The following is a 27488-nucleotide window of genomic DNA, read 5'->3' on the forward strand; positions in this document are numbered from 1 at the left end:
TAATCTTTATCTTTAAGAGAATGGAGGTCCTTTGGAAATCTCTCCCCTGAAAGCACAGTCAACAGGTTTGTATATTTCTGGATATTAAAGGGTTGAAGAGATGTGAAGATGGTGATGGAGAAGGTTGCTAGGGTAGATGAATGCGCACAGACCATAGACTCAGAGCTGGAAGGTTTACTTCTGCTTCTACTCTTATGTTCTTACTTGGTCTCCTCAGACCCTCCCTACACCATAGCACACTCCACCTCAGCAATGTAGGTAAGCCCATCCCGAGAACACCAAGAATCCCTCCACCTCACCCACACTCCAAATAGATAGAAGTACTGAGGGTGGATGATAGAAAAGTGGAGGGCTATGTAGGGTGGAAGGGTTACATTGATCTTAGACAGGACAAAATGGTTTTTACTGTGCTGTAGTGTTCTATGCTTGAACTGTGTTCTCCTCACCTTTAGACCTAAAGGTCTCGCACCCAGAGAGTCTACATGCAGTGGCTTCTTTATTAGGTACACCTGTACACCTGCTCATTTATGCAAATATCTAATCAGCTAATCATGTGGCAGCAACCAAATTCATACAAGCTTGCAGACATGGTCAGGAGGTTCAGTTGTCGCTCAGACCAAACATCAGAATGAGGAAGAAATGTGATCGAAGTGACTTTGACTGTGGAATGATTGTTGGTGTCAGATGGGATGGTTTGAGTATCTCAGAAACTGCTAACCTTCTGGGATTTTCATGAGAATAGTGTGAAAAACAAAAGTCACCCAGTGAGTGGCAGTTTTGTGGGTGAAAATGCCTTGTTAATGAGAAAGGTCAGAGGAGAATGGCCAGACAGGTTCAAACTGACAGGAAGGCAACAATAACTTAAATACCACTTGTTACAACAGTGGTGTGCAGAAAAGCATTTCTGAATGCACAACACTTACAGCCTTAAAGTTGATTTCCCCAACATGACTAAGTATGCAGTCACTTCACCCCAGAAGTACTATCAATCCAACTAGAAAATGTGTTCATTCCCTGCAGAGAGCTCCAACAATCTAACCCCAGATTCTAATACCTCCCCACTCTAGGACCATTAAGTTTCCTACCTCTAGAAAACCAGGTACCCAAGCCTGGGAAGTCAGTGTCCTCCCACCCTGAGAAGACAAGGTCTTCCTAATCCCAGAACACAAGATCTCCCACTCAAGGAGTTTATTAAGCCCACCCCAGGTTACTGACTTTCCTCAATCCAGAAACATAAGTCATATGGCTTGTTTAGCAATGAACAACTAGTATGGAGATCCTTAGGAAAAAAAACAATTCTTCAATAGAAGATGACCTTTAACAGACTCTTTTTTGGGGTATTGATAATACCTTTTCACAAATTCTGAGCATTAACCAAATTGCAGACATAAGATACAATCCCATGAGAATTTTTCTCTGGACAATTTGCATCTCAGGCGATTGCTGCAGAACAGAGCCACCTAGGGGTACAGGTACAGATTTTCCTGATGGTGAAGAAGACGTTTGGCATACTGTACTTGTCTTTATTGGTAACAGCACTGAGGGCAGGAATCAGGATGTCATAATGGAACTATACAAGTTGTTTGTGTTACCACATTCGTAGAATTATTTGGTGGTAGTAGTAGTAGTAACAGTAGTAGCATTGCGATCACTGGCACCAGAATGTGTAGTGACACTTGTGGGCTGCCCCTGATACATCCTTAGGTGGTTGTTAACAGAAACAATGCATTGCCTTGTATGGACACAAGAGGTACTGCAGATGCTGGAAATCTAGAGCAAAACACACAATCTGCAGGAGGAGCTCCTCAGGTCAGGCAGCATCCATGGATGGGAATAAACAGTTGACGTTTCAGACTGAGACCCTTCATGAGTCCCGATGAAGGGTTTTGGCCTGAAACATCAATGGTTTATTCTCATCCATATATGCTACCTGACCTGCTGAGCTCCTCCTGCAGATTGCGTGTATTGCATTTCACTGTATGTTTCAACCTATGATGTACATGTGATAAGTAATTGAATCTGAATTAGTTATAGGAAGGATGGCTGTCTGTCTGTTTAAACTGGAAAGGGTGCTAAAAAGATTCACGAGGATGTTACCAGGACTGGAGGGTTCAAGCTATAAGTAGAAGCTGGATAGTCTGAAACGTTTTCCTCCCTGGAGTGTAGGAGGCTGAAGGGTGACCTTATAGAGATTTATAAAATCACAAGAAGGCATAGATAATGCGAACAATACAAACACATAGGTTTTAGTTGAGAGGAGAAAGATTTACATGGGATCTACAGGGGCATTTTTTTCACTCAGCGGGCGGTGGGTATATGGAACGAGCTGCCAGAGGACGCTGTAGAGGCGAGTAAAAATACGACGCTTAAAAGATATTTAGACAGACACATGTATAGGAAAGGTTTAGAGCAGGGAGTTCCCAAATGTTTTATGCCGTGGACCAATATCTTTAAGCAAAGGGACGGTGGGCCCCAGACTGGGAACCCCAGGTTTAGAAACTAGCTCAGGTAGTCAGCTTAGTCGGCACAGATATAGATAGACACATGAACGTGAGGAAAATGGAAGGATATGGACATGGTGTAGGTAGAGAGGATTTGCTTAGATGATCAATTGGCTATTAATTTATTTGTTTCGGCACAACACTGAGGGTTGTTGGACCTGCTCCTGTTCTGTGTTCTATGAGATGGGCCAAAAGGCCATGCAACTCTATCTTTGCTTGAGTAGGTAACGCCCCCCCCCCCCCAACACCACCACCACTTGGTTAAATTCAGTACAGATCCGCTGCCTCACCAGGTAACCTTTAGTCGATTAACAGGTCGGTGTGTGTGCGCCAAGTTGCAATCGACTCCCCGGGCGATCCTTAATTCAACGGACAGCAAGCGGTCCCAGCCGCGTCTCATGGAGAAAAGACGTCAGCTCTGTCACGATTTTCGCCGATATTGGAAGGTCTGGGGTGAACAAGACGGCAGGTCCAGTCCCTATCGGGACCTGGAGCACGGGGAGCCAGCTCTCCTGGTATTCTGAATGCCAGTGTGGAAATTGACAAGGGGGCGGGGCTTGGAGTGTCTGAACCTCGCTCATTGCTTGGAGACCAGCTGACGTAGAATCATTCGCCACCAATAAATAGGCTCGTCTGAAGGCGCCAAGAGCATTAGTCGGTGAGATTTCTCCCGCGCTCCTCAATTGCGACCTCCTTTCATCGCCCACAGTCAGGTGAATTGCTAACTTGCTTCCCCCCAACCACCTCCCAACATGCTGGCCTTGCTCGTCGCAGCCCTTGTCCTGGTCGCCAGCAGAAGCTCTTCGGCCCCCGGCCAAGACACACAGGCCACCCGGTTTGTCTGCACCTCCATCCCTCTGGACGCGGACCCGACCTGCCCAGTGCCACCAATGCCCATACAGGTGGGCTCGTCCCAGGAGCAAGACCTGCGTGCCACAGTGATGCAGCTGAGGGAGACCATCCTGCAGCAGAAAGATACCCTCAGTCACCAGAAGGAGACCATCAAGGAGCTGACCGGCAAACTGAGCCGGTGCGAGAGCTCCCAAATGGAAGCTAAGAACAAGGGAAGCCGGAGGAAGCTGTTCGACCGGATGCACGGCAAGGACACGATGGGCGATCTCCCCAGAGACCACGGCAAACTTGTCGACCACTTGGGCCGGACCATACAGACTCTGAAAGATAGGCTCGGCACCTTGGAGGTAAGTCCCAGGTGGGATATGAGACCGCTCGGCCCACACTTGCAGTTCCCGCCTTTCTCCTCCCTTTCGTGAAGGGAGACCAATGTTGTTTTTTTAAGACCCATCTGCGGGTTGGAGATTTCGCCCTGGGTATTCCACACCGGGATGTCCCACCAAAAAAAAGGCTGCCTGTTACCCCGATCTCTGATACTGAATCGGCTCCAGCAAAATGAATTGTTCTACGTACTGAGTACCCCTAGGAATAAAACCAGCCTTGCTCCCCGGCGAACGAAACATCGCGTCTTTGCGTATATAAACTCTACAAAATCTGAAATTTATTCAAAATGAAAATACTCATTAGACCAGGGATCATCTCTGGGGAGAGATAGAATTAGTTGTTTTGTCATGACAAACCAGGGAATACTTTTTATTTCAGAGTCGCAGCGTCTGGAATTGGCGGGGGGGGGGGGCGGAATTGACAGAGGAAGAGAAGATTGAGGGGCATGCGAACTGCACATTGTACGTAACTCCTCTCACCCCACCCACCAGAGGATTTTAAAGTAGAGGTAAGAGGTTTAGCAGGAGATCTGAAGCGGAATTATTTTACCCCAAAGGGATTGGAATCAGAAGCACCCCCCGTGGGGGTGGTGGAGCATCTGGATGAGCTATAGAAAACTTGTGCTGGTGCGTAGGATTAATATAGCTAGATATTTAAGTCGTCCATGATCTCGTGGATCGTATTTCTTTAATGAACTGTCCTTGGTACCGATTTCTCTCACCCGCATAGGAGCTCTCCTTAGTCCTGAAACCTCAGAACACTTCTGAGGCGAATCGAATCGATCGTAGTCACACATCAAGTAAATAGACCCTTCGCCTATGCCGACCAAAGTGCTCGTTTGAGTTGGACCTACTTTCTCGCGTTTGGCCTATTTCTCTCTAAATCTTTTATATCCATGCACCTGTCCAGTGCTATTTAAATATTGCTATTGTATCTCCCTCAATCAATTCCTCTGGCAGTTCATTTCATATACGGACCATAATCTGAGTAAAAAATGTTGCTCCTCACACTCTATTAGAGGAAGGTTTGCATTTGGTTCCATTTAGACCTTTATCACTCTCGCCAGCATTCACCTTGTGATACAATTCAAGATTTGTCAGTACGCAAGGGTAAAGGAGAACAAAATGATTGTTACTCCATATCCAACACAGCATAATAAGCACAATTAGCATAAAGAATACAATAAAACACAGAATTAATATACAGTACGCTACAAAAGTCTTGAGCACACACATATAGCTAGGGTGCCTAAGACGTTTGCATAGTACTGTATTTATCAGCGTGGAGTGGAGAGTGAGTTTGTAAATCTGATGGGAGCAAATGAAGTTGGGAGTGGTGTGAGTGGAGCATTGTAACAGGGTGTTGGTGTTGCAAAGGTGGAAGAGGAGGAGAGGCAGGGGTGGGGTGGCATGGGTGCAGACCAGGCAAGTTCATTTGATTCCAAGCAATCAGTTTATTGATCAATACAGAATGTCTCTCTGGTGCTTCCTGCTCTCTCCCTTCTCCCTGCCCCGTTCCCACTTTCAGTCCATAATACAGACTCATATCAGAACCAAGTTTATCACTCTGATATGTCATGATTTTTTGTGGCAGCAGTACAGTCCAATACATAAAATTGCTACAGTACTGTGCACAAGTCTTAGGCTCCCTAGCTATATGTAGGTGACTAAGACTTTCACACAGTAGTGTAAATACAAATATTTACTTGTACCCTATGTCCCTACGTGTCATGAACTATAGATTGATGGTGCAGGGACATTGTCCTAGAGCCATGTTTCTGCAAGAACAAGCCTGAATAATTCCCCTTGTTGCACAAGTCCAGCCACAGTTGAACACAGTCCAGGTTGTCTCCTTGGGAGCGAATGCTGGAATGATTCAATGTGTGGGGAGAGGGAGCTTATAGAGTGCATTATAAATTTTGTTATTTAATGTTTTAAGTACAGTAAATATAAAGGAACTGAATGTTCAGTCAGTCAGAACATATTAGCTAGCACCAATATCTTGGGAAGGAACATTGGGTAAGACTAATGCCTTTGCCTTGGGCCATCTCGGGGGCGCGGATGATGTATTAATGACAGTGACCGAAATAGGCAGTAATGATGTGGTCAAAGCTATATTAGGCTTCAATATTGGACAAAACTTATTTCCTCTAATTAGTTTTGTATCTCCATCGATGTAATGCTCAGCACTCCTATCAGTGATAGTGATTTAATCACAGTTGCGTATCTACATTAATCTAAACATGCGTCCAGGATAGGAGACAAATGAGCAGATTTCCCCTGAGCTACTACTTTGAAGACTGTTTCAAGTTAGACCTTATTCCCCGTACAATCTTCTTCATCCTGTGAATTCTCTCCTCTTTAAATATTTATTCAACTTCCTTTTGAAAGTTACAATTCAGCCTGCTTCTGTCAAGGATCCAGGATCTACTTTATTTGCTGTATATGCACTCAGTGGCCACTTTATTAGGAATCTCCTGTACATAATAAAATGATCACTGAGTGTATATTCATGGTTTTCTGCTGCTATAGCCCATCCACTTTAAGGTTCAATGTGCTTTACATTCAGAGATGGTCTTCTGCACACCACGGTTGTAGTGTGTGGTTACTTGAATTGCTGTCACCTTCCTGTCAGCTTGAACCAGTCTGGCCATTCTCCTCTGACATCTCTGATTTGCAAGACATTTTTTGTCTGCACTGGATTTTTTTTGCACCGTTCTCTGAGAACTCTAGGGATTGTTGTGCATGAACATCCCAGGAGATCAGCACTTTCTGAGATACTCAAACCACCCCATTTGCCGTCTACAAACATTCCATGGTCAAAGTCACTTGGATCACATTTTTTCCCCATTCTGATATTTGGTTCAACATCTGAACCTCTTGCATGCTTTTATGCATTGAGTTGCTGCCACATGATTGGCTGATTAGATACTTGCATTAATGAGATGTAATAAAGTGTGCATGTGTACATGTAGTAGGAATTTGATGCGGTGTGTTGCTCAGGGTATGACATGCAACAAAATTGACAACATTCAACATTTATATAGACTTATTTAAAAATTGGAGGTTAAAGTACAGGTATGCAGTAGGGTCAGGCTGTACATAAATACCAGCGTGTATTTACAATCTAGGTTGTTTTATAAAAGTGGGTTAAAATGTTTACTTTTCAGTGATTGGAGTAATGGGGGGGGGGGGGTACTAGAGTGGTTGATCAGATTAACCGGGTGGAGGATTCCAGTCACCTTTTCCTCAGTGCTATTGGTTTCACATTTGCAGAGATTAAAGAAAACAATCTAATACCATACATTGCACATGCTAGCACACTACCAAGTGACAAAGCTATTGTACCACACACAAAATGCTGGAGAAACTCAGCAGGTCAGGCAGCATCAATGGAAATAAATAAACAGTTGACTTTTCAGGCCATGTCTTTTTGAGATCTTTCATCAGATCCTGCCTAACCTGTTGAGTTCCTCCAGCATTTTGTGTTTGTATGCGTGTTGCTCTGGATTTCCAACACCTGCAGAATCCCTTGTGTCTAGTATGCAATAACTAGTTTGTAATTAACTCTCGCTATCAATGGAAGAAGAATGTGTACTATAGCAAATCTGCTCTTGCCATTTAGTTCACTGTAAAAGTTGTTTGAAACTGATAGCCTTGGTATGAAGAGAAGTCTGAATGAAAGAAATCTCATCTACTAATAGTTGAGATTGAATCTTTTATTTGAAAGAGAATCAATGTAATAGAACTGGTTGTAATGGTTCAAAGATTATTTGTAGTCAATCACAAAATACTTGGATTTACATGAATTAAGCAAATTTTAAAATAAGTGCTCTCTTTAAGACCATAAGACATAGCATCATAATTAGGGCATTCAGCTCATCGAGTCTGCTCTGCCATTCCATCATGGCTCATTGATTATCCCTCTCAACTTCATTCTCTTGCTTTCTCCCTGTAACTATTGATGCACTCGCTAATCAAGAAGATATCAACCACCACTTCAAATATACCCAATAACTTGGCCTCCCCAGCCTCCTGTGGCAATGAATTCCACAGATTTACCACCCTCTGGTAAAAGAATTCTCCCCTCTGTTCTGAAGTGACGGTACTTCTATTCTGAGGTTGTGCCTTCGGGTCCTAGACTCCTCACTATTGCAAATATTTTCTCCAAATCCAGTCTAATTGGGCTTTTCAATATTCCATAGGTTTGAATGACAGCTCCACTTATTCTTCTAAATTCCTGTCAGTACTGGCCTAGGGTTATCAAACACTCCTCACACATTAACCCTTTTATTCTTGAGATCATACACCTGAATCTCGTGAACAAGATGATGGGAATCTTGTGCAGAGGTTATATATATCAACTCTTTATTTTATCAGTTACTACCATTTTGACCTGTTACATTTACAATTTGGAAAGTGAATTGATGCTAATTTCATGAGGATCCTATCGAGTTCTGTTGGTGCTAAATCATTCCAGTTCAGTAAGTGTATCTTCATTAAGCTTAATCCACAGTCTTTCCAGTACAAAGATCTGTGATAAACTCAAACTGTATCCACTGAAGTCAATGCAAAAAATATTCAAATGAGACATGAGTTTTTAAATTGTAACTTACTTATTTAACATAATTTACTAGTACTTTCTATTTGTAAGGCTTGTTGCTTAAGCCCCTCACCTCTACTGGGTCTGCCAAATGTAGTTCACCAGAGTCCTCTATCTTGGACCAGTCTTTCACGTTGTCTCCATACATACACTAAATGAGCTATCCTTTCTCTCCCAGGGATGAGGCCTTTGGAGCTTCTGTTGCTCTGGGATTTTATGGGATGGGATTGCTGGTCCCATGCACAATCCTTTTCCTTTTGCAACTAGACTAGGGACTGTCCATTGTCCAATCCTTAAAAACTAAGTCATGGTGCAGGATGCAAATAAAGCATGATTAATTCGCACTGTTACAATTGTATTTCTATACTACATTGAACATCCTGTTGTACATAATATTTATTGAACATCCTGTTGTACATAATATTTATTACAAATGACTATAAATTGTACATTGCACTTTTAGATGGAGACGTATGTAAAGATTTTTACTCTTCATGCATGTGAAGGATGTAAGAAATAAAGTCAATTCAATAGAGGTCCAAAATTAGTCAATTTGAATGTTTTCAGTCCAATAAGTAACTGTGTGTGCATAATCTTTTTCTTTCTTGAGAATATGATTTTGTCCAGTCAGCTTCTTTGTTCTAAAAATTAGAAGTAGATGAATGTAATTAATATCTGGTCTACATTTGGTCTACATATTGCATCAGATTTATTATTTTAGAAATAGAAAACCATTATTAAGGAAGACAATTATTGGAGGCAAACCCCATTCCCATTCTGACATGTCATCCATGGCCTCCTCTTCTGGAAGATGAGGGCATTTTCATGTTGGAGGAATGACACTTCATATTCTGTCTGGTTGGCTTCCAACCTGATGACATGAACATCGATCTCTCCAATTTCTGAATTTTTTCCCTCCCCAATTCACCACACTGGCCCTCTCTTGACTCTTCTCCCCACCTGTCCATCACCTCCCACTGATGTCCCTCCTTCCCTTTCTCCCATAGTCCACTCTACTTTCCTATCAGATTTCTTCTTCTCCAGACCTTTACCTTTTCCACTTATGACTTCCTAATTTCTTGTCATCCCCTACCCCACTACCCACCTGGCTTCACCTTTCACCTTTTAACTTGTCCTCCTCCCTGCTCCCATGCCTCTTTATTCTGGTGTCTTCCCCTGTTCTGATGAAGGGTCTTGGCTTGAAACAGCAACTATTTATTAATTTCCTGACCTGCTGAGTTCCTCCAGCATTTTGTGTGTTGCATTAAAGAACACAATATTGGAATCTTCTCAACTTCATTTTTAAGCTAATGATCCAAATGCTGAATTTGCGGAAGCTAGCATTTTTGTAAGGTTAAAATAAGGACTAACCAATGGATTTGGCATATTCAGACTCCAAGAAGACCTTCTCATAGGGTGCCATGCAAGAGGGAGCTATAAATAACTGGAACACATGGAACTGGAAGGAATGTCTGGCAGAATCGGTTATATTTATTATCACTGACTTAAAGAGACCTGAACTTGGTTTTGCAGCAGGAGACATAAAATTACTAGAAATTACAAAAATATATAGTGCAAATAATGGAATATCTTCATCATTGAGCTGTGAATTATATCATCATTGTGCGCTGTGTCGTATGATGTGGGTGATCATGTTATTTCCATGACCTTGATTTTTCTTGTCAAATTTTTCTACAGAAGTGGTTTGCCATTGCCTTCTTCTGGGCAGTGTCTTTACAAGACGGGTGAGCCCAGCCATGATCAATACACTTCAGAGATTGTTTGCCTGGTGTCAGTGGTCGCAGGTGTCAGGATGTGATATGTACCAGCTGCTCATATGACCAATCCACCACCTGCTCCCATGGCTTCACATGACCCTGATTTGGGGGCTAAGCAGGTGCTACACCTTGCTGAAGGGTGACCTGTAAGCTAGTGGGGGGGAAGGAGCACCTTGCACCTCGTTTGGTAAATACATATCTTCACCCCCCTGCCCATAAATGGAATAACAAGGTCATGCAAAAAGACAACAATGGTGAACACACACAATGCTGGAGGGACTCAGCAAGTGGGGTGGTATCTATGGAAGGAAATAAACTGTCGATGTTTTGGGTCAAGCCCTTCATAGACCATTCAGAAATCTGATGGTTGGGGGGGGGGGGGTGGAAGAAGCTATTCTGAATCATTTTCTGTGGGTCTTTAAGCTCCTGTGCCTCCTCCCCAATGATAGTAACAAGAAGGCAGCATGTCCTGGATGGTGAGGGTCCTTAGTGATTGATGCTGCCTTCTTGAGGAACTGGCTCTTAAAGATTTCCTCAGTGATGGGAAGGGTTGTGAGTCTGCAACAGAGCAGAAAATTGGGAGGTTGTGACTGGAGATTACTGGGACCATTGAAAGCAATCTATGCCCATCAGCAAAGTACATAAAATGCTGGAAAACCTCAGCAAACCTGGAAGCATCTATGGAGAGGTGTACATGTTAACTCTTCAGGCTGAGTCCCTTCATCAGGACTGGAATGGAAGGGGGTAGAAGCCAGATTATACATTCATGGCCACTATATACCTGCTCATTAATGCAAACATCTAATTGTTCAATCATGTGCAGCAACTCAATGCGTAAGCTTGCAGACATAGTCAAGTGGTTCAGATCAAACATCAGACTGGGGAAGAAATGATTTAAGTGATTTTGACTGTTGTCATCAGATAGGGTGGATTGAGTATCCCAGAACCTGCTGATTTTTGGATTTTCACACGAAAATATAGATTTTACAGGGAGTGGTGCCAAAAACAAAACATCCAGTGAGTGGCAGTTCTATGGGTGCAAACACCTTCTTAATAAGAGGTCAAGCTGACTGGAAGGTGACAGTAACTCATAACCACGCGTTACAACAGTGGTATACAGAGGAGCATCTCTGAGTGCAAATTTCCAACCTGGGCTACAGCAGGAGAAGATCACGAACATAGACTCTGTAGGCACTTGTTTAGGTACAGGAGATTCCTAATAAAGTGGCCACTGAGTGTATGTTCATGACTTAGATGAGTGTAACATACCCAAGTTTGGATCATTTGAATAGTTGGGTGGCTTGTGAATTGGGAAGAGGATACAAGTGAGCTTTCAAGGCGATAAACAGGCAAAATGAATGAGCAATGAGTGAGTAGAATATAATGTGGGGGCACATTATCTACTGAAGCAGAAAAATATGGGTATGCAGAGTATACTTTAAATATTGAGATTGAAAGGGATTGGGTACCTTGTATACAAATCACTGACAGGTTACATGTAATGATGCAAGTATTAAGGAAGGTAAACTACTTGTTGTCCTTAAAATTTGCCTATAACCATAAAAATAACATGAGCTATAGGGAAAGGTTGAATAGGTTAAGGTTTTATTCCCTGAAGTGGTAGTGAAAGTGGAGATTTGATAGAGGTATACAAAATTGAGGTGTTTTGACAGGGTAGATGCAAGGGGGCTTTTTCCATTGAAGCTGGAAATTAGAATTAGAAGTCAAAGGTTAAGGGTGAAAGTTGAAATGTTTAAGGGGAAACTTTTTCACTTAGGGGGAACTAAGGAGGAACTTTTTCACTCAGAAGGTGGAGACAGAATGGAATGAATTGTTTGTGGAAGTGGTGGATGCAGGATTGATCCCAATATTTAGGAAAAAGTTGGGTAAGTACATGAATGGGAGGGGTATGGAGAGCTATGGTTCAGCTGTGGGTTGATGATACTTAGCACAGTAACAGTTCAGCATGAACTAGATGGGTTGAAGGGCCTGTTTCTGTTCTGAAGAGCTCTATGAATCTACACCTTAATGCAATTATATCTGGTGTTGATGAGACCACAGCTGGAATAATTTGTGCATGTCTGATAACCCAACCTAGGGAAAGATGTACTTACAAGAGAGGAGGTATAATAAAGTTATCAGGTTCTTCGAATGAGGGGTTTTATCCTATGTTGTTTGTTGGGCCCTTGGCTTCTGGTGGAGCACAAGTCATCACTGACCTCCTGTCTCCATCGTCCTCTGATGGTATGGTTGGAGCTCACTGATGCTTTTGCAATCCATTGTCTCCACTGTACAGCTTCACCAGAGCCCTGTTGGCCGGCCTTGCCCACTTCTACCTCTCACGATGGAGACTTAGGGTTGGACTTTGAGAGATGGTTTATCCTATGAGAGATTAAACCTGAGCTGAAAGCCTCTGGAGTTAAAAGATTAAAAATGATCCTGTTGAAATGTGTAGCTGATGATGGGATTAGTAGGACAGATGCATAGATTATATTACCTGACACCCCTCTCGGGTATCTAGAACTGAGGTTAACAGTCGCAAAAGCAGTCGGTCAGTCAGGACAGGAATGAGATGAAGATTTCTTTACCCAAAAGGTAGTGAATCTTACAAGAAGATCAGGAACTCAGTGGGTCAAGCAGCGTTTATGGAGTTGAGAGGACATCGGGTCTTTTGGGTGAATACCCTGCATCAGGGTTTCTCTAACAAAGATTCTCAGACACTGAATATGTTCAAGACCGGGATAAAAACACAAAAAGAACAGGATTAGGCCATTTGGCCCTACATGCTGCTCATGTGACTGGTTCTTCCACCTCACATCTTGGGAACATGAACCACTATGCACAGTACAGCCCCATGGCTCTTGATATTGTGCCAACCTGCAAGATCAATCTAGCCTTTCCCTCCTAGCTAAGAGTTTTGTAAATGTCCCTAATGTATTTGCTTCTACCACCACTCCTGGCAGGGTGTTCCATGCACCCACCAACCTACCTCTGACATCCTTTCCCCCCCCACATACATTCCTCCAGTCCCTCTGTTCTTAGCCTTTTCTGCCCTGGGAAAAAGTCCTCTTGATCTCTGCCTCTTATCATCTTGTACACCGCTGTCAAGCCTCCTCCCACCTTCCTTCGCTCCAAACAGAAAAGCCCTAGCTCGCTCTGATTTTCCTCATATTTTGTGCTCTAATCCAGCCAGCATCCTGGTAAATCTCCTCTGCACTCTCTAAAGCTTCCACCTTCTTCCTATAATGAGGTGACCACAACTGGAAACAATCTTGTGCACTATCCAGATACCCCTTGATTCACTTGTATTAAAATCTATCAATCTTCATTTTGTATCAATTCAGTGACTGATGCTCCAAAGCTGCCTAGGGTAGAGAATTCCAAATATATGATAGAAAAGGAATCAAGAAATGTAGGGTTTGTGCAGAGAAGAGGCATTGAGATGGAAATTATCTTTGCTGGGGAAAATGAAGGATTCAATAGCCTTTTCTTTCTTCAGTTAGTTGTGCTATGTAAGGCAGCACAGTGGTGTGGAGATTGGTATAATGTTTTACATTGCTAGCCGTAAGGCGGGGTTTCAGTTACTGCCACTGCCTATATGAAGTTTATAAGTTTGCTCTGTGACCAGGCTTCGTCTGCTCCAGTAGAATGTGGGACGTATCTGCCACCTGCATTCCAATTGTGTACGTTAGGGTTAGCAAATTGTTGGAATGCTATGCTGGAACTGGAAGTGTGGTGACACATGCAGGCTGCCCTTAGCACATATTTGACCTGTGTTGGTTGTTGGCAGCACGTTTCACTGTATTTTTGACGTACACGTGACAAAGCTCATCTCTAAAGATCATCGTCTTTCATCGTTTGTTCATGTGCATTTTAATAATGAGAGAACAATTCTGATCACCATTTTATTCTGTATGGACACATTAAATGATAAGAAATTCTTCACATCATTCAGCCTGCTGAGCTTATGCCTATTTAGTGTAAATGAAATATTATCTGTGACTTCAACTCAATTCAAGCTTAATTGTCATTCGACCATATATGAGGCAATGTTACTCTGGGGTCAAGGTGCAAAACGCAATGCCAATAATCACACACAGCACAAAGCACACAAAGGACAGCAAGCACAAATGGTATTTCACTCGCACAATAACAGCTCCAAAATGCATACAGTCAGTCTGCAGGTGACCACAATAGAGCCTGTTCCCTGCTGAGCAAACACTGGGGGCAGCAAAGACTCCAGTGTGGATGCAGTGCCCCATCACCCACAATGTTGTCCCACACCCCTGCCGGCGACACCGTGGTATGAGGCCCAGTCGTCACACATACATATAGAATATCAGTAAAATGTGCATGATTATAGTCCAGACCCCACCCCCCCCACTCCCCCAGCCAAGTGAAATCATTAGTCAACCACAATGGAGCTTCCAGCCGGGATGCTGTGCCAGGCCATCCCCAGCGGAGAGCACCAGCCCCAATGTCCCCGGGTGATATCGCCACATGAGGCCTACTCCTCACATAAGAAGCAAAACTTCTCAGACAGAACTGATTTTCTTCATTTCACTGAACTTTAATAAACTATTCAGTTGTAATTTCAATCCAGCCATCACATTATAAGGACATGGAGCTGCACTGCTCAGGACCCAGTCCTTCAGCTCACAGTATTTTGCCGAACCAGTTAGATGTTTAATTATATGACCAACTAAACTATTCCCTCCTGCTTGCACAATGTCCATATACCTTCCATTTTCCTCACATTTATGTGCCCATCTAAACGTCACTTAAGTCCCAAATGTATCTGCATCTATCACCACCCCAGGCACTCAATATGTTTTTTTTTTAAAAAACTTGCTCCTTACATTTCCTTTGAACTTTCCCCCTCTCACCTTAAATGCAAGCTCTCCGGTTTTAGACATTTCAACCCTGGGGAAATGATATTGTCTGTCTACTCTGTCTTATAATCTTATAAACCTCTATCAGATCTCCCCTCAGCCTCTGCCACTCCAGAGAAAACAACCCAAGTTTGTATGACCTCTTGATAAAGCTATTGTACTTTGAAATACTATAATTTTTTACTCTGTATAACATGTTTGACTTGTTGCATCATGTGCTTCCCATTGATGTTAATGGGGTAATAAATAACATTATATGTTCTGTTTAAATGAGAATACAAGCACAATCAAATGAAATATTTAGCTTTAACATCAAATAAAATTTTATATATCATTTTGTAAATTCATACAAACTGAACACCAAGTGCTCTTGTTTAATTGAGAATAGATTGATTTAATCTACACTAATAGACTGCTCTGTCCACACTTAATCTCCCACTTTCTTCAAGGTATTTTTAAAAGACTGATTAATTACATTAGGGGCACTTTTGTACACTGACCAATTTTGTGATTAAGGTATTTCATATAGAAAGCCAAAAGGCATTGAATAATTAGATTTTTGTCAGATTGGGCTATCTAACTACCATAATCTAATAAAGGGGTGCATGACATAATCACTCATCTGCTGTTAGTTATGGTTCTGTTCAGCTGCTTTCGGCTGAGTTAGAACATCTACCATCCAGATATAAGAGCATGATTAAACTTAAGGGAATCGTGCGTTATTATAAACAGAAGAGATTCTGCAGATAACTGGAAACCTTGAGCAACATTCACAAAATCCTGGAAGAACTTAGCATGTCAGGGAGTGCCTATGAAAGGGTTTCTAAATGGGTCTGTACATGGACTGAGAGTGGGAAGGGGGCAGGGAGAGGGGAATCATGGTTGGGGGATAAAGGGAAGGGAGAGGAGGAGGGAATCACCAGAGAGACATTTTGTAATGATTAATAAACCGATTGTTTGAATCAAATCACCTTGCCTGGTGTCTCAGGTCTGGGTGTGTCTGCACCCGTGCCAACCTCCACCCCCAGCACTCCTTCTCTGCCAGCAGTTGACATTTCGGGCTGAGGTGCCTTATCAGGACTGGAAAGGAATGGGGCAGAAGCCAAAATAAGATGCTGGTAGGTGATAGGTGAGACCAGGTGAGGGGGAAGGTGTGTGAATGGAGGTGGGGGAGGGAATGAAGTAGTAAGCTAGGACGTGATAGGTGGAAGAGGTAAAAGGCTGAAGAAGGAGGAATGTGATTGGAGAGGACAGTAGACCATGAAGGAGGAGGGGAACCAGAGGGAGGGAGGACCAGTAGTCCTTTACCTGTAGGAACAATAACATTCACCAGGTATTACATGCTGTTTCAGTGAGGATCCATTAGGCTTTACAATTCAACCGCCAGGACTTAAGAACTTTTTAAAAGCTATTATTAATGCTTTTTGAGATAGTGATTTAGATGCATATCATATTTTTTACTGAGTTAAGTATTGTATGTTATTAGTTTTGCTACAACAAGTGTATGGGACATTGGAAAAAAAAGTTGAATTTCCCCATGGGGATGAATAAAGTATCTATCTATCTATCTATCTATTTTCTCTGGGGAACAGTGGGCCACCTTGTTGCCCTTGCCCATCATATGTTCCCATTACTAGTTATGGGTTCAATTCAGCTGCTTGCTGGCTGAGTTAGAAAGCTGTAGGGCAAGTCTACCATCCAGATAGAAGATCATGAAAATAAGATTAAACTTAAAGGGAACACTGCAATATTATAAACACAAGAGATTCTGCAGATGCTGGAAATTGCGAGCAACACACATGATAGGGGAACTCAGCAAGCCAGACAGTGTCTACAGAGGGAATGAACAGTCAGCGTTTCGGGATGAGGCCCTTCATCGGGACTGGGAAGCAGTGGAATAAGGTGGGGGGAGGAAGGAAGTACGAACTAGCAGGAGATTGATGAGAGCAGGTGAGGGGGAAGGAGGGTGGGAGGAATGGAGTAAAGCTGGGAGGTGACAGGTGAAAGGGATGAAGAAGGAATCCGGTAGGAAAGAACAGTAGACCATGGGAGAAAGGAAAAGCGGAAGGGCATCAAGATTCAAGGTGGCTTAATGTCACTTCCAGTACACAAGTGCGAAGGAGAATGAAATAATTGCTAGTCCAGCTCTGATGCAGCACCAAACAAGGTAACACATTAATGTTGAAAACACAATAGATTTAAATGTGTAAAGGATCTTTTATGCATTGATTACATGTCAATAAAGTGACACTAGACACAGGGGTGTCTGTACATAAGGTGAGTGACAGGAAATGATAAAGCAATGGTAGTTGTGGGGTGTGGAGGGGTGGGTTAGTGGGTGGAGGTGTTGATCAGCCTTACTGTTTGGGGAAAGTAACTGTTCTAGAATCTGGTTGTCCTGATGTAGATGCTATGTAGCCTCCTCCCTGATGGCAGTGGGACAAGCAGTCCATGAGCAGGGAGGGTGAGATCCTCCATGATGTTCTTGGCCCGTTTCCAGCACCTTTCTGTGAATATGTCCTTGATGGTGGGTAGGCTGATGCCGGTGAGGTCAGAGAGATTCTCCCTCATCTGGTCTCACCAATCAACTTACCATGTGTGCACTATCTCCCCCACCCCTCTCATTTTGGCTTCTGCCCCCTTCCTTTCCAGTCCTGATGAAGGGTCTCAGCCCGAAAGGTCGACTGTTTATTCCTCTTCATAGATGCTGAGCTCCTCCGGCATTTTGTGTGCTGCATTATTGTAGTTGCTGTTTTTTGGATAGGACAACGATTCCATCTACTGTGTAAGGTGGGTGTAAAATAGTTTGAAGTGAATTATCTGCAAAGTCCTGGCCAATATTTACCTCAATCAATATTGCTTGTCATGTTGTTGCAAATTGACTGTATTTTCAATGTTACAACAGTGCCTACATTGCAAAATGTTGCCCTGATTAATCAAGAACCTATCAACCTCTGCTTTAAATATCAGAATCAGATCAGGCTTAATATCACCAGCATATGTCATGAAATTTGTTAACTTTGTGGCAGCAGTACAATGTACAAAGGACTACCAGTACATGATAAATATTAAAAAAAACAATTCCAGTAAATATATATGTATATTAAATAGTTAAATTGAATAATTAGTACAAAAAACAGAAATATAAAAAAATGTAGTGAGATCGTGTTCATAGGTTCAATGTCTATTCAGAAATCGGATGGCTCTTGGGCAGAGGCTGTTCCTGAATCGCTGAGTGTGTGCCTTCAGGCTTCTGTACCTCCTTCCTGATGGTGGTAAAGAGAGAGGGCATGTCCTGGGTGGTTCCCTTATCTTACTCTTTCTGAAATGTGCTCAATGACTTGACCTCCACAGCTGTCTGTGAATTCTGCAGATTCACGCTCTGGCTAGAGAAATTCCTCTGCATCTCTATTCTAAAGGCATGTTCTTGTATTCTGAGTTTGTGCCCTCTGGTCCTAGACTCCCCCACTATCAGAAACATCCTCTTAACTCCACTCTGTCTAGGCCTTTCAATATTCCAGTAGTATCAATGAGATTCCCCCCTCATTCTTCTAAACTCCAGTGAGCACAGTCCCAGAGCCATCAAAAGCTTCTCATACGTTAACCCTTTCATTCTCGTAAAACTCCTTTGGACCCCCTCCGATGCCAGCGCATCCTTTCTTAGATGTGGGGCCAAAAAAATGCTCCCACTGTGGTCTGACTAATGCCTTATAAAACCTCATTTCATCTTTGGTTTTATATTCTAGTCTTCTTGAAATGAATGCTGACATTGAGGCAGTAGCAAGGAAGGCAAATGCAGTCTGCAAGTTAACCTTCAGGAAATCCTGCACGAAGACTCCCAAGTACCTTTAAACCTCCGATTTCTGAATTTTCTCTCTGTTTAGAAACTAGTCTAGGTATTAATTTCTTCAAACAAAGTGCTGTACCATATACTTCTGTGTCCATTCTCCTTACCTGTCCAATTCCTTCTGCAGACTCCCTGCTTCCTCAACCTTACTTGCCTCTCCACCAATCTCTGCAAATTTGAGCACAAATTCCATTATCCAGATTGTTAACATATAATGTGAAAAGTAGTCCCAACAACGGTCCTTGTGGAACACTACTGGTCACTGGGAGCCAACTGGCAAAGACTTCCTTTATTCCCACTCTTTGCCTCCTGCCAGTCAGTCAGTCTTCTGTCCATGCTAAACAGATTCTATAGATGCTGGAAAACTTGAGCAACGCACTCAAAGTGCTGGAGGAACTCCAGGCCAGGCAGCATCTATAGAGAGGAATAAACAGTCAGCCTTTTGGGTGGAGACCCTTCATCAGGACTTCGAGTTTCTCCCACTTTTTGTGCACATTGCTTTAATCCATGCTAGTATCTTTTTGGTAATACCATCCACTCTAATCATGAATCCAGTTTGTAGTTAAAACATGGCAGATAGTACAAATCAAAATTAAAGTTCAAAGTATGTATACATCAGCATATTGCCATCCTGAGATTCATTTTCTTGAGGGCATTTGCAGTAGGTACAAAGCAACACAACTGAATCAATGAAAAACTACACACTAAGATGGACAAACAACCAAGGTACAAAAGGCAAACTGTGCAAGTACAAAAATAACTAAATAAGCAATAAATAATATTGAGAATGCGTACTTGGAAGTGAGACTATCAATTGTGGAGTCAGTTTAGTGTTGAGATAAGTGAAGTTATCCACTCTGGTTCAGGAGCCTGATGGTTGAGGGGTAATAACTTCAGTACCTTAGGAAGATAATCGGCAATTAAAACAAACTGTTATAAGTATTTCAGTAGTGGAGAGTGTATGAGTTAACCTTTTAATGTTGATGTATGAATTCTTTTGAAACTTTAACCCTTTCCCTACCTGCAGACTCAGAGTATCTCCATTTTCTATTCTAAGTTTGTTTAACCCACCTTGTGCTTTTAGAGATGCACATCTCTGTAACGTCATCATTGGGTTTAAGTCGGGGACCACAGAAATCTCAGCCTTCATGTGTCCATATCAAAATATCTTTTAACATCCTCCCCGCCACCACCCCACCGTTGCTCAAAGTTGAAGGCCCAATGCCTACAAGTGTGAGGGATATAGATAGGGTAAATGCTAGCAGGCTTTCCTGCTGAGGTGGGTGAGACTACAACTCTAAGTCATGGGTTAAGGGTGAAAGGTGAAATGTTTAAGGGGAACATGAGGGAGAACTTCTTCACTTGGAGGCATGTGAGAGTGTGGAACAAACTGTGCAAATACATAAAAAAGAAAATAATTATTACTGAGAACATGAGCTGTAGAATCCTTTAAGTGGCTCAGTAGATTGTGGAATCAGTTCAGTGTTCTGGTAGGTACGGTTATCCACAGCCATTCAGGAGCCTGTTGGTTAAAGGGTAATAACTGTTCCTGAACTTGGTGGTGTGGGACCTAAAGGCTCCTGTATCTCCTTGATGGCAGCAGTAAGAAGAGAACATGGCCAGGATGGTCGGGGTCTTTGATAGATGCTGTTTTCTTGTGATGGAGAGGGATTTTTCCTGTGTTGGACTTTAAGATGAATTCTTACAGAATTTTTAATGAGTGTTGTAAGTATGTATTTGTGATCTATTGTATGATACTAATTTCTAAAAAAAAAAAGAAAAACCACTGATTCTTAAGTCATGGATCAAAGACCTGGGAATTTAGAAGCATAACGGTTAGTGTGACGCTAATATAGCTCGGGCATTCTGGAGTTCAGAGTTCAATCCCAGTGCTGCTCTGTAAGGAATCTGTGTATGTCCACTCCACAGAACGCACGGGCTTTCCCCAGATGACCTTTGGCAACCACCCACAATCCAGAGACATTCCATAAAGATCAATTGACCGTTGTAGATTGTCCTGTGATTGGGTTAGGGTTAATTGGGCTGGTTGGGGATTGCAGGAGTGGCGTGGGTTGGAAGGGCCTACTCCGTGCAGTATTGCTAAATTTAAAAATAAAAACACCTTCAGCCATTCTTCCCTGATGTGATGCTGTGCAGAAAAGCTGAGTAGGCAATTAACAATAGCAAAGTTCAAAGTAAATTTATTTTTAAAGTACATGCATACAGTATGTTACCAATCTGTGTGCTCCTTTGAGATTCATTTTCTTGCAGGCATTCACAAAGAAATCCTATAGAATCCGTGGGACAAAAACAACACACAAGGACCTGCAAGCAAATGATGTGAATCCGAGGATGATCTTTGCAGATCCAATAATAATAAATACCGAGGATGTGACTTGTAGAGTCCTTGATGAGGGATGAGGTTGACAAGGATGGAATATTGCAGTTAATAATGGAACATGAGTTCCAATAGCTACGGTCCTGTGCAAAGGTCTTGGGCGCATGTATACAGTGTGGGAGCCTAAGACTTTTGCACAGTAAAAGTCAACATGGAGCGGAGAGCGAGTTTGTAAATCTGGCGGGAGCAAAGGATGATGGGAATAGTGAGGACGGAACGGAAGGGATGTGGGACAGGTGGCAGAGGAGGAGTGCTGGTGGGTGGTGGGGATGATGCAGGTGCAGATGCACTCAGCCCTGAGACACCAGGCAAGGTTATTTGATTCCAAACAATTGGTTCATTGGTCATTTCAGAATGTCTCTCTGGTGCTTCCCTCTCCTCTCCCTTCCCTTTTTCCCCCAACCATGATTCCCCTCTCCCTGCCCCCTTCTCACTCTCAGTCCACTCTCAATCAGGTTTATCATCACTCACCTGTATCATGAGATCTGTCTTGTTTTTTGTGGGGAGGGGCAGCTGTACATTGCATCTGAATACAGTATTGTACAAAGCTCTGAGGTTCCCCAGCTATATAGATGCCTAAGACTATTGCACAGTACTATACATTCCAAAGGGACCAACACAATGGTAAAAAATAGAATTGTGTGTTATTATGGAGCTGGCTGTTAGTAGGTAAGCGAACACTCCTAGCCTGTTCTGATAAATGAAGAAGTCCCCATCAAAATTGGTGAGCACTATGTATTAATACATAAGAAAACTGCCTGCAGCACGCTTGCAATTGAACGCATTCTGTCTGCCTGGAAGAACACTGTACTTTCAGAATGTTTTTCTCAAATTATTAGATTGCAGTGGTAAAAATAACCTTTGGCAATTCAATAGAGCAACGTGACTTCGTGGACTCTCTTGGGAGGTTGACTCGAGTACAGCAATCAATGAACAATAATGAACAAACAAAACACTACGCTAGCTCGTAATCCATACTTCAGAGTTTATTGACCACGCGTCTGCTCCTCCATGTTTAAGTTCTGTCTTTTCTTTTTGTTTTGCAACAGCAACAGACACGACCCAATCTCTCCAACCAGGTTTTGCCCAGCGAGCTCCGAGAGCAGCTTCAGAGGAAGCTCGGGGAGCTGGAAAATCAGCTCCTGAACAAAGTCTCTGAGCTTGAAGATGAGAAGTACCTGCTTCTGAATGAGACAGCGGCACACCGTCACAAGACCGAGTCGGTACTCAATGCTTTGCACGAAAGGGTCACTGAACTGGAGAAAGGTATGAACTAGACAAAACTGATCACTGACTCTTGTAATCTTTTACAATAATGAATAGTTGGACGGAGAATCAGTTTTTAATTACAAGGTTAAAGAGGAAATTCTTAATCTTTGAAAACTATTGGATGAAATAAAATTTTACAAACCTCCATGCAAAATATGTCTACAATGCAGTATCACAGTCAGAAGCAAGAACATGGTCTTAACCCCGAATCCAAATCAGAATCAGGTTTATTATCACTGACAGTTTTCAATACATTATAGTAAGAAATATATGTATATGTGTGTTTAACTTTATGTATTACACTGTACTGCTGCCACAAAAAAAACAAATGTCATGACATATGTGAGTGATGATAAACTTGATTCTGATATGGGTCTCTATTGTGGACTCAGAGTGGGAAGGGGTCAGGTAGAGCGGATTCATGGTTGGGAAACGGGGATGGAAGAGGGGAGGGATCAGGAAGCACCAGAGAGGCATTCTGTAATGATCAATAAACTGATTGTCTGGAATCAAATTACTTTGCCTGGTGTCTCAGGGCTGGGTGTGTCTGCACCTGTTCCATCCCCGACCTCTGGCATTCCTTCTGTGCCACCTGTCCCACATCACTGACCAAACCCTAAGCTGAGCTCTAAATCCCCTACGTCACTGACCAAACCCTAACCTGAGCTCTAAATCCCCTACGTCACTGACCGAACCCTAAGCTGAGCTCTAAATCCCCTACGTCACTGACCAAACCCTAAGCTGAGCTCTAAATCCCCTACGTCACTGACCAAACCCTAACCTGACCTCTAAATCCCCTACGTCACTGACCAAACCCTAAGCTGAGCTCTAAATCCCCTACGTCACTGACCAAACCCTAACCTGAGCTCTAAATCCCCTACGTCACTGACCGAACCCTAAGCTGAGCTCTAAATCCCCTACGTCACTGACCAAACCCTAAGCTGAGCTCTAAATCCCCTACGTCACTGACCAAACCCTAACCTGACCTCTAAATCCCCTACGTCACTGACCAAACCCTAAGCTGAGCTCTAAATCCCCTACGTCACTGACCAAACCCTAACCTGAGCTCTAAATCCCCTACGTCACTGACCAAACTCTAACCTGAGCTCTAAATCCCCTACGTCACTGACCAAACCCTAAGCTGAGCTCTAAATCCCCTACGTCACTGACCAAACCCTAAGCTGAGCTCTAAATCCCCTACGTCACTGACCAAACCCTAAGCTGAGCTCTAAATCCCCTACGTCACTGACCAAACCCTAACCTGAGCTCTAAATCCCCTACGTCACTGACCAAACCCTAAGCTGAGCTCTAAATCCCCTACGTCACTGACCAAACCCTAAGCTGAGCTCTAAATCCCCTACGTCACTGACCAAACCCTAACCTGAGCTCTAAATCCCCTACGTCACTGACCAAACCCTAAGCTGAGCTCTAAATCCCCTACGTCACTGACCAAACCCTAAGCTGAGCTCTAAATCCCCTACGTCACTGACCAAACCCTAAGCTGAGCTCTAAATCCCCTACGTCACTGACCAAACCCTAACCTGAGCTCTAAATCCCCTACGTCACTGACCAAACCCTAACCTGAGCTCTAAATCCCCTACGTCACTGACCAAACCCTAACCTGAGCTCTAAATCCCCTACGTCACTGACCAAACCCTAAGCTGAGCTCTAACACTCCTCTCTATCCTCCAAACCATCCCTACATACCAAATAAAGACAACTACATCTGTGACATCTTGATGGGGACCACAGCTCGACGCCGTCTTGACATCCAGGTTCAAGGGTAGCTTATGTTTGGTAATAAAATCCTGATTTTGCTGTAATGCCCTTTGCCAAATTAATAAATGAAATGTTTGGCACTCTCTATGCCAGTTCGGGTCAATGGTGGGACTCTACAAAGTAATGTGGTTAACTTTCTGCAGTGAGGGAGAGCTCCTTTCCCTCCCATTCACCCAGTCACACACAAAACTGGCCTCCAAGCCCAGGATGGGTCTGGAGTCTCCTGCTCAAAGGTATCAGGCCTCCACCTTTAAACATCAGATTCAGATTTATTTATCACGTGTACACGGAAACGTGCAGTGAAAGACGTGGTTTGGATAGCAACCAACACACCCAAAGATGTGATGGGGGCAGCCCACAAGTGTCACTATACATTCTGGCGCCAACATAGCATGCCCACAATGCCTGGCAAAGCAACATATTCACAACAAGCAAGCAACAACAGCAGAACCAGCAAGAGGAAATCTGCAGATGCTGGAAATCCAAGTAACACACACAGAATGCTGGAGGAACTCAGCAGGCCAGGCAGCATCGATGGAAAAGAGGACAGTTGACGTTTCGGGCCGAGAGCCTTCAGCAGGACCTGGCCTCATCCGTTCTCCCCCTACCCACACACCACGCCATCTTCTAACCCCAGGACAGGTTGTACCAGACCTCCAGCTTCCGTCCATTCGCAGACACTGGGCCCCATCTTCCCCAGCAAACCCACAGAGATTCACCGTTGGGCTTTGACCATTTGACTTCTGATGGACTTCAGGCTTCAATCTTTTCTACATTTCTCCTGAAATAATACTTTGTTAAAAAAAAAATCCATACAAAGCAACTTGTTCAATATCCTCTAATGTGTAAATCGTTCTTTGCTTATTGTCTTGTTCTCCACAGAGAGCAGTGCTTTTAACTCGCCTGACGATTTCAAGGTATCAATGCCTTTACAAACGAACTACCTGTATGCTAAGATTAAGAAGAGTCTTCCTGAAATGTACGCCTTCACTATCTGCATGTGGATTCGATCCAGACTGTCGTCCAGTATCGGAACACCATTCTCCTACGCCGTGACTGGGCAGTCAAATGAAATTGTGCTTATTGACTGGGGAAAGAATGCAATTGAGTTACTCATTAATGATAAGGTGTGTATCGCTTCTCAGCCAATCATTAACAACTGCTGACTACCTTGCTGTTGGTCGGTTGGTAGCTGATGACCATGGGGGAGGGTCATAACTCTGGGAGATGCCACAGGTGGTTTTACTGGTGTGGGACTGGATGCCTTTCACTGGTTTTGCTCACCTTGAGGTGAAAAATGGTCTCTTAGGAAAGGCAGCTGAGCTGATTATCCTTGCCAGGGTGATGGTAGAGGCAGGTACATTAGGAATATATGAAGTGTTTAGAGAGAAGTACAGGGGTAGCACACTTCTGGTGAAGGGGCTTGTGTCCATTTCTGGACAGCTCACTCACCTTTGGAAACCATCGGACACTCAGCCGTTTGCATGTGACAGCGGCTGCACCCTGGCATGCTGCATGGACAAGCAGGCTGAACCAGGTGGTTTCAGACCCTGGTGAGATGGGGACATGCCTGTCCTAGCATGAGAAGTCAGCTCAGGTGGACTGGGCAGATGAGAACTACAGTGAGATCCAGCGGCCAGGAAGGTGGTCCTGCAATGTCCCATGGAGAGTGAAGGGCTTGACCGTAAGACATGGGAGCAGAATTGGCCCATCTGGCCCATCGAGTCTGCTCCGCCATTCAATCATGGCTGATCTTTTTTTCCTATCTCCTCCTTAACCCCAGTTCCCGGCCTCCTTCTATTACTAAGCATAAAAGATGTCATGGTCATCCATTGCAACTGAGGAAGACCAAGTTTATGATGCCTGTTCATACTGCTGGAATCAGACCTCTGAGGCTGAGAGTTGAACTGCCCCAGAGCAACCTTCTCCACTTTAAAAACTCGCCCGCACTGTAATCGTTGGACATGATGGACCACCACCATAGGGGAGGATGTCAGAAGCAGGTGTTTTTACAGAGAGAGTGCTGGGTATGTGGCACATCCTGCCAGGGCTGCTGGTAGAGCCAGATACATTGGGGCATTTCAGAGGCACATGGATGAAAGAAAAATGGAGGACTGTGTGGGAGGGAAGCATTAGATTGATCTTGGAGTAGGTTAAAAGGTTGGCACAAATTTGTAAGCCATAGGGTCTATTAAGTTCTACATTCTAATCAACAATCACCATTTGCTGAGGTACTGGCCTGAGTAAAAGTTTCTCTGGCATGTTGCTGCCTTGGTCTCGAGTTCTAGAACTCCACTCAATCTCCTTTGTGATCTGTTCTGTTTTTGTAACTCACCACCATAAAACTTGTCTCTTTGACAATGCTTTGGTCACTGGGTAGTGCAGTGGCTCCAAACTTTAATATGACTTTATTTCAGGCAAAAACACCACAAAGGGTTCTCATTCACAAGCCAGACAAGGAATTGAATGGATTGCTGGTGAGTCAGGCAGCATCTGTGGAGGCTGAGGTCGGAACCACTGACTTTATCCAATGTATCACACCAACAGGTAGCCCAGATGCCCATGGACATCAATGATGGCAAGTGGCACCACATCTGCGTAACGTGGACTACCAGAGATGGCATGTGGGAGGCTTATCAAGATGGCCAATTGCGTGGCACAGGAGAGAACCTGGCTCCTTGGCATCCAGTCAAAGCAGGTGGCATCCTCATCCTGGGCCAGGAACAGGTAAGTGTGCCACCCAGCCAACAGCCACCCACACCTATGGTGGAGAGAAGTCTATATCAGGAGGAGAGGAGTTTATCAGTGGAGATTCTTAAAATGGGCAAATGTTGAGTGAAAGAGGATCATGCCCAAGAAGTCACCTTGCTTTTTTTTTGTATTTTGAAGATATTACACCTAAATTAAACACGAGATTTTGCAGGTGCTGGAAATCTTGAGCAGCACAAACAGTGCTGGAGGAACTCAGCAGGTCAGGCAGCATCTATGGAGGATAAGTAACAGTCAAGGTTTTGGGTTGAGACCTTTCATCAGGATTGGAGGTCCACTATCCTCTCCTATTAGTTTCCTCCTTCTTTGTACCTTTAATTCTTCTACCTATCAGCTCCTAGCTTCTTACTTTATTCCCCCCTCCCCTCTCCCTCCCACCCACCCACCCACCTGGTCCCACCTATTACCTGCTAGTTT

At 43.5% G+C, this 27488-nt stretch overlaps 1 protein-coding gene and 1 long non-coding RNA gene across 2 annotated transcripts in view; one reads left to right on the forward strand and one right to left on the reverse strand.

Moving 5' to 3' along the window:
* LOC140735299 (uncharacterized) overlaps positions 1 to 3019 on the reverse strand; it is a 44741-nt gene extending 41722 nt beyond the window's left edge. Inside the window, exon 1 of the long non-coding RNA XR_012100730.1 lies at positions 2792 to 3019. This is a non-coding gene — a long non-coding RNA (uncharacterized lncRNA). The remainder of the gene's footprint in view (positions 1 to 2791) is intronic.
* A 147-nt stretch (positions 3020 to 3166) lies between these two features.
* Positions 3167 to 27488, forward strand: part of LOC140735298 (neuronal pentraxin-2-like) — a 45951-nt gene continuing 21629 nt past the window's right edge. Inside the window, exons 1-4 of the mRNA XM_073060182.1 lie at positions 3167 to 3700; positions 22304 to 22520; positions 25185 to 25429; positions 26850 to 27029. Of these exons, the coding sequence (XP_072916283.1) occupies positions 3254 to 3700; positions 22304 to 22520; positions 25185 to 25429; positions 26850 to 27029 (1089 nt within the window). The 5' untranslated portion in view covers positions 3167 to 3253. The remainder of the gene's footprint in view (positions 3701 to 22303; positions 22521 to 25184; positions 25430 to 26849; positions 27030 to 27488) is intronic.

This window comes from Hemitrygon akajei, chromosome 11, assembly GCF_048418815.1.
Source record: "Hemitrygon akajei chromosome 11, sHemAka1.3, whole genome shotgun sequence".
In the NCBI taxonomy this organism is placed as follows: domain Eukaryota; kingdom Metazoa; phylum Chordata; class Chondrichthyes; order Myliobatiformes; family Dasyatidae; genus Hemitrygon; species Hemitrygon akajei.